The 7,481-nt window shown below is 32.2% G+C and overlaps 1 protein-coding gene across 2 annotated transcripts; it reads right to left on the bottom strand.

Moving 5' to 3' along the window:
• Positions 1-1,810: 1,810 nt before the first annotated feature.
• Positions 1,811-6,134, bottom strand: LOC101261613 (UDP-rhamnose/UDP-galactose transporter 4). Of its 2 annotated transcripts, none has more exons than XM_004237430.5 (6): positions 5,694-6,134; positions 3,805-4,011; positions 3,029-3,213; positions 2,740-2,940; positions 2,383-2,544; positions 1,811-2,300 (listed from the first exon to the last, which is right to left on the bottom strand). In XM_004237430.5, exons 2-6 carry the CDS (start codon positions 3,947-3,949, stop codon positions 1,980-1,982), a joined length of 1,014 nt encoding a protein of 337 aa, XP_004237478.1. In that variant the 5' UTR covers positions 3,950-4,011; positions 5,694-6,134; the 3' UTR covers positions 1,811-1,979. The 2 variants fall into 2 exon arrangements, with proteins under 2 accessions (XP_004237478.1, XP_069153278.1); XM_069297177.1 differs by having other exon boundaries at positions 5,930-6,020.
• Between the last annotated feature and the right edge of the window lie 1,347 nt (positions 6,135-7,481).

Raw genomic sequence — 7,481 nt, 5'->3', positions numbered from 1 at the left:
GTGTATGTTGATGATTTGGATATCATTAACACTCGTAAAGAGCTTTTAGAAGTTGTTGAGTGTCTGAAGAGAGAATTTGAAATGAAAGATCTCAGCAAGACAAAATTTCTGAAGAGAGAATTTGAAATGAAAGATCTCAGCAAGACAAAATTTTGTCTTGATCTACAGATTGAGAATTTGTCAAATGAAATACTTGTTCATCAATCAACATACAGAAAAGATCCATTGAGTACTCCAATGATGGTAAGATTGCTTGACGTCAATACAGATTCATTTCGACCTCAAGAGAAGAATGTGGAGCTTCTTGGTGATGAAACTCCTTACCTTAGTGCAGTCGGGGGACTAATGTACCTTGTTAACAATACTCGACCAGATATCTGTCTTGCAGTAAGTTTACAAATGGTGTAAAACACATACTTCGATATCTTCAGGGGACCATGAACATGGGTTTATTTTATTCCAAAGAATTCAAGTCGGAACTGATTCGTTACGCAGATATAGGGTATTTATCTTATCCGCATAAAGCTCGATCATAAACAGGCTATTTGTTTATATCTAGAGACACGACAATATCTTGGCGATCAATGAAGCAAACATTGGTAGCTACTTCTTCAAATCATGCAGAAATAATAGTCATCCATGAAACAAGTCGAGCGAGTGCGTCTGGTTGAGATCAATGACCCACCATATTCAAGAAATGTGTGATTTTTCTTTGAAAAATAATATATCAACCACAATGTACGAAGATAACGCTGCATGTATAGCTCAGTTGAAAGGAGGATACATCAAAGGAGATTGGATAGAGCATATTTCACCAAAGTTCTTTTTCACACATGATTTTCAACAAAATGGTCAGATAGAAGTTTCAACAAATCTGTTCAAGTGATAATCTTGTTGATTTATTCACTAAGGCATTGCCAACATCAACGCTTGAGAAATTGAGATACAAGATTGGAATGCGTCGTCTCCAAGATATCAAGTAAAGTTTTCATCAGGGGGAGTGAAATACGCATTGTACTCTTTTCCTTAACTATGATTTTGTCCCAAGTTGGATTTTCCTAGTAAGTTTTTTAGTGAGGCAACATTCAAAGTGTATTATGAGATGCTTGTACTTTTTTTCCTCCACTAGGCTTTTTCTCACTAGATTTTTCCTAGTAAAGTTTTAACGAGGCACATAATTTATGGATATCCAAGGGGGAGTGTTATAAATTCATTGTATATTATATGTGGATTATCCATTAAATTTATCCAACTATTTACCGATTCATGTATAGGTGCTTCCAAGGTGATAAGAACTTCCAAGATAACTATGTATCTATTGATAGATGATTTTTGGAGTGATATTCCAACACTATAAATAGAGAATCACCCACCATTTGGAAGACATACTTGAATAAGAAAAATTCTCTTCTTCATCTTATGCTTCTTGTCTTCTTCTTATTATTACATTATATTATTATGAACTGTCTTTATAATAATTTTAAATTATTTATATATAATGTACATAAATATTATAAGCAGTAAAAGTAAGGATGAGGTGGATTAGAAGGTAAAGAAGACACAATCAAAGAAATTTTTTTATCTCTTTTATATTTGATTATTACTTTCTTAAAGGAATGAAGACCCTTTCTGGTTTCACATATTGTGGTTTTTCACATGTAGACCAACTGGCTAAAATATATTACAATATTCATTTCTTGTAATATATTCTTTTGTCGTATGATTATTAGCTTCCACTTTTGCATCCCACCACTTTGTGATCTTTTACCCTACTTAATTGAAATGACTAAATATAAAAATGAACAAGAGGGAAGATCAAAGCTACATTGCTTCATAAAATAATTTATCACTCTCTTTGCAATGTTTAACATATGAATCTCAACATAAAATTAGGGAAAGACTGTAAAAGATTTAGACTGTGAAATATAAAAATGAGTCTATGATGGCAGTATGAATTACTCGGAGAGATGACTGACTCCCTATACTTTCTCGTCGAGCTCTGTTGGTAGCAACATGTGTTTTTCAGGTTTGACGACAGTGGGGGGTGGTATCCGCTCTTTCCCACCTGGTTGTGAGGAGGCGTTACCGTACCAAATCATGCCAATGATGGCCACGCCCATTCCAAACACAACGTGTACATTCAGTCCCTCTTTACCAAAGAAGAGGAAACCCAAAATCAGGACAAGAATGGTCTTCATATGACCAAGCACTTGAAAGGTCACTGCTGTAAATCTTCCAATGCAGATGAATTGGCTCAGATTAGTCCCTATTGCTATCGTACATGACAGGATGATGAAAAACTGCAACCACAAACATCCGAATTAACTATTAACATCAAAGAACCTTTATATGCTTAAATAAAGAGGAATTTGATGTACTTACTAGTGATATTGAGGTATAGTTATAGGCGTCGACCCTCTTATCAGTCAACCAGTAGTCACAAAAGGGTCCCAGTAACAGCAGGGATGTAGCCTGTATTGGTGCAGTATGTGCCAACAGGTTGAATGATCCCAATGAATATTTACGCTGAAGATGATGTACATACTGCATCCGAAGGAAGATACATCAGCCACAATAATAAGTCAGTGGAACATATAGAAAATTAAAACATTAAACTTGACAGTAAATGCAATTGACTAAGACCAGATATACAAAAGCAGGTTGCAGATACATCAGAAAATCTGCTTCTATATGTTGACATATGCAAATTCATACCACCGATTCGTATCAACAACTTACATATTGCTGCAGGGCAGTGCTCCAGACCGCGATGAAGGCAGCAATAAAACCCTTTGTATTTACACTTACATCAGTAACAGTACAGATTGCAACACCTAGTAGGACTAACAAAATGCTTAATTTGGTGTCTCTCGAGTATCGCACATTATCCAGCACAATTTCCAAAAAGCACGACACTGGTATCATACTTAGCTTTGCAATCTGATGAGAGTTTTCAAGAGGAAATGAGATGTGAGATCAAAATTCCAGACAAGTAGAGCATAAATATCTGATGATTCTTCACACTTACCTGATAAAACCCAACAGAGTTCCACATTAAACTCACGTTCATTCCAACAATAGAGAAGTTTGCAAACAAAACAAATTTCAATCGTTCAGACCACGGGAGTTGGGAATTCTGGATATGCCCAAGCCATTTAAGAAAAAACACCATTAATGTCGTCGTAGCAAAATGCATCCCAGTTAAGGTTGTCGCTGCAAATTGGACGGAATAATAAGACAAAGTCAGGATAACATAAGAACTATCAAGCTATTTCATTCTAAAAGCTTACAAATGATTAGCAAGAAACTATGTTTTTTAAAGAAGAAAAAACTATGCTCTTAAGGCAAGCTCAAAGACTTATCTTAATCCATTAACACCAAATCTTTAAAACTAGATATTGAAGTACAGGGAGGCAAAATGGCAGCTTCTTTCGGGGACTAGAATGAGAAAATTCATTTAAAATAGTCCACTTAAACGGCTTATACATTTGCTTGGTCTCAAAAAAGTTAATGCGTCCACAGTTTCCAGAAAAGCAGCCTACTTTATGCATAGATTTGCCTTAGAAGCAAGATGAATAAGATATCTTTGAAATCATCTATTTCTATAAGATTTCATTCAAAGTGCTCAGACTTCAAACCCATGATAGTAGAAGCAAAAATTTGATCCTCATTGAAACATACACAAACAAAACATGCACCGAAAACCATTTAACACGAGTAGATGCAATAGATAGTAAATTCAGCAAGATAACATCCCAAAAAAAATGGAAAATATAAACCTTCAGGACAAGCACCATCACTTACCAAAGCTGAAACCATATGTAGCCATTAAGGCTTTATTAACAATAATAATTCCAACTGAAGTGACAATATTGAATGCCCATGCTGCCACATCAACAACCATTTTCTTCTCATCCTTGACAGCCATGGACATTTTCTTTGGCCGCATCTAAAACATAGAAAAATTGTGATGTTTGCCCTTCAGAATGATCACCAAGAATCAAGCTTCCTCTGCAAAAAACATATCAAATAAATGAACAAAAAGTTCAAACAGAATGTAACAGAACCACGAGTTATGATCCTTGTACAAAACTTATGATCCTTTCTAGTGATTATATTGGCTAACCAAGAAGATTTTAATGTTTCATAATTAATAAAGGATGTCAATTACAGGAGGGATAGCTAAGGGAAACAAAGAGAAAAAACAAGGAGAACTCATCAAACCCATATTCACAGCTATGTTTACATCACTAGATGAAAAGACAAACGATCACAAATGAGAAAGCGGGGAATATTGCTAGATCAATTTTCAAAGCTACACTGCAATGTGCCAAAAGTAGTAAACTTTCAGAAAATGATGACACTTGTTTATCCCTTCCGCAATTTATGTTAAAAGAGACAAGTTTAGTTTAAAAATTATTCATAAAGGGAAGTATATATTTGTCTCTTGATGAAATCCCAACCACCATAAAATTTAATAGTCCATCCATGATACACAAAATTGGGTACGTCCTTACAACGAACTATAGTCAAACCCATAATTTTGACAAGCAAAAATCAAGATGAGATAACTTAGACAAAACAAAATAACGATCTATAAGATATTACATTTACCACAGCTGTAGATCCAATGAAATGCTTATGCATGAAAAATAATTCTGGAGAGAAATTCATTATGAGAGGAAATACGATCAATTATTGGAGATATGGATACATGAAGCTTAATTGAATCCACAAGAAAATCCAGATACAAATTTGAATATACTCCACGTTAGGTAAAGGGTGAAACTCGTCATTAGCTGATCATCTCGCACACACGTTTGCGAAATGATGGTATGAATTACAGATCAGAAAGTTTGTTGTTATGGCACATTAGAGGAGCTATAAAAAAAAAGAGCTTAAAATCAGAAATCAACTGCCAGTATGAAATCTCCAGTGAAATACACAAGGATTCATACACTTCATTACATTTCTTCAACAGATACATCCCAATCCAACACTTAACATAGCAAAATCAATCAAACATAAGAGATCTTCACTAAAACAAACACTTCAATACTCCTATATATCACATAACACAAATTCCTGAAGAATCCATTCCAAATCCAAGAATCAAATGCTAAAAGATAGTAACTGAAGAATCTAAATTCCAAGTAAATCAAAAACTAACTATTGAAAAAAAAAACCACCAAAAAGAAAGAACCACATAATACCAAAATCCATGAAATCACAAAAGAAAAAAGCTCAAAGATTCAAATTTCAAGAAAATAAAAAAAACCAACTAATGAGAATCCCCCACAAACCCAACATCCCACTACTCATAAACTTCCCTAGTCGTAAATGGAGAAAAAACCTACAAATCCAAACTTCAAGAAAATCAAAAGCCAACTAATGAGAACACCTCAAACTCAACATCCAACTAATCATAAACTAACCATTGAAGAGGGAAAACCCCCAAAAATCCAAACTTCAAGAAAATCAAAAGCCAACAAATGAGAACACCTCAAACTAAACATCCAACTAATCATAAACTAACCAAAACCCCCAAAAATCCAAACTTCAAGAAAATCAACCCCTCCCAAACCCATACACAAAATCCAACATCCAAGAAATCACAAACCAACAAATAAAACACAAAAAGGAAAGAAACCCACAATTCAAATCCAAAAAACAGAACAACAAAGTATACATACTTCCTTCCTTGCGAATGAATCCCAAAAAAGAAGCGCCAAAAAGAGAAACAAGAACAGAGGCTGCAGCCTAGCAAAGCTTTTAGCCAAAATGCAAATTATATGTAAATGGTTGAATCATGAATGTGTATATATAAATACATAAAAAAAAATGAGAAAATTTGGTAAGCAATGGAAAAAGTTTGGATCTTTTGCACTATTAAGTAAAACATAGACTAAGCAAAGAGTTGCATTTTTACTTTCTGTCTGCGCCTCCTTTTAATTATTCCCAAAATATAAAACTATAATTTTTAGCATATTTTTAAATTTTGGCAAAACTGAATTTGATTTGACCAGAAAATTTATTTCTATATTATTTTTAGACTAATATTACTATAAAACTGAAATTAATATTTATTATATAAAATGATTAATTTTCCTATTTTTGAGATTGAATGTGAATTTAAGCATTTTAGAGATCTGAGAATTTAAAATACTATTAGTTTTACTTATCCCATAAATTAATAATTAATCAATAATAGTACAGATTCCTCTTGGTGTTTGGAGCTTTTTTTCTGATCTGAAAATAATATAAATTAATCCATTTTTCCTCTTTAAAAATTAATTAAATTGACACATTACAGATCCGTCTTGATATTTTTATCTTATTCTAGTTCAATTATACTATTATTTTAGAATATGAAAATAATAATTTTATTGGTTTGGAACTAATTGAGGTTAAAGTTGCCAATTCAGTATGTAATACAAATTTTTTTTGGTTCAAATCAGTAGTAGTTATTATATTACCATTTTTTTTTATTACCGCGTTTAATATAGGTTGATTCGATTAATTTAGATTTATATGGTGAATTATTAATAAATATAAAATGCATATCTATTTTTTCCATTCTCAAGCTTTACCTCGAGGAAATGTTAACTAAGTTTAATCATTAAGCATACAAGTTATTTTTTTAAATTTATCTTTATATTCCTAACTAAGTTTTATAATGTTGTGATAATTGAGATTAAAATTGACATAGTCTCCCAATGAATTATTCAAGTAGTGCTGTTATTCTTTGAAGATTCTACTTTTATTCAAAGTGGTCAATCAATTAATTCTCTAATTTTCAACTCCAAGTGTCATGTAATAATATGAACAAATGTCATCATTTCAATCAAATAAACAAGTTGAATTTATTAAAAACCTGTCTTTCTTCGAAGGTTTCATTGAAAGAATATTCAAATTCCCATCATCATTTTATTCATTACCCTGAGAATCGAAACAAATTGATATGACTTTTTTTTTTACTGTTCTTTCGTTTGGTTTATATAGGTAAGAAAAGGGTGAGGTTTTTTCTAGCGATTTGTATACCAAGCTCTTAATAGAATGCTTGCACGATAAAATATTTATGTTTTTAGCCACATGAACAATTTACCATATTTATTGACATATTTTGAAAAATAAAATTTCAAGAATTTAGACATATATTTTCTTGAATTTCTTCATTAAGATTTTTAAATATATTACGATAAATATGTTATATCTAATCAACAATATATATCCTTTATTCCAAAATCATTTAATTTACATTTAGAATGTATCACATTTAAATTCTGAATTTACTTCATACAAGGGTTCGAGAAAAGGGCAAATGACAACCATTGAAGTCATTATCATAGTTAAAAATAGGAACATGAAAGACAATGAGATGATGCCCACTTTTATTTTATTTTTGGTCATGGTTGGCAACATCTTAATTATTTGATTTATGATAACTACAAAAAAGATGCTGTCATTTTATAAGGTTGCAC

Source organism: Solanum lycopersicum, chromosome 4 (genome assembly GCF_036512215.1).
Source record: "Solanum lycopersicum chromosome 4, SLM_r2.1".
Lineage (NCBI taxonomy): Eukaryota > Viridiplantae > Streptophyta > Magnoliopsida > Solanales > Solanaceae > Solanum > Solanum lycopersicum.
This window is presented reverse-complemented; position numbering and strand designations above follow the sequence as displayed.

Excerpts from the sequence above, each read along its gene's own strand:
- LOC101261613 (XM_004237430.5), bottom strand. The coding sequence starts at position 3,949 with ATGCGGCCAAAGAAAATGTCCATGGCTGTCAAGGATGAGAAGAAAATG. Across the intron at positions 3,214-3,804 it reads TACATATGGTTTCAGCTTTG|CGACAACCTTAACTGGGATG; the intron begins GTAAGTGATGGT and ends TCCAATTTGCAG. Across the intron at positions 2,301-2,382 it reads ACTATACCTCAATATCACTA|TTTTTCATCATCCTGTCATG; the intron begins GTAAGTACATCA and ends TTGTGGTTGCAG.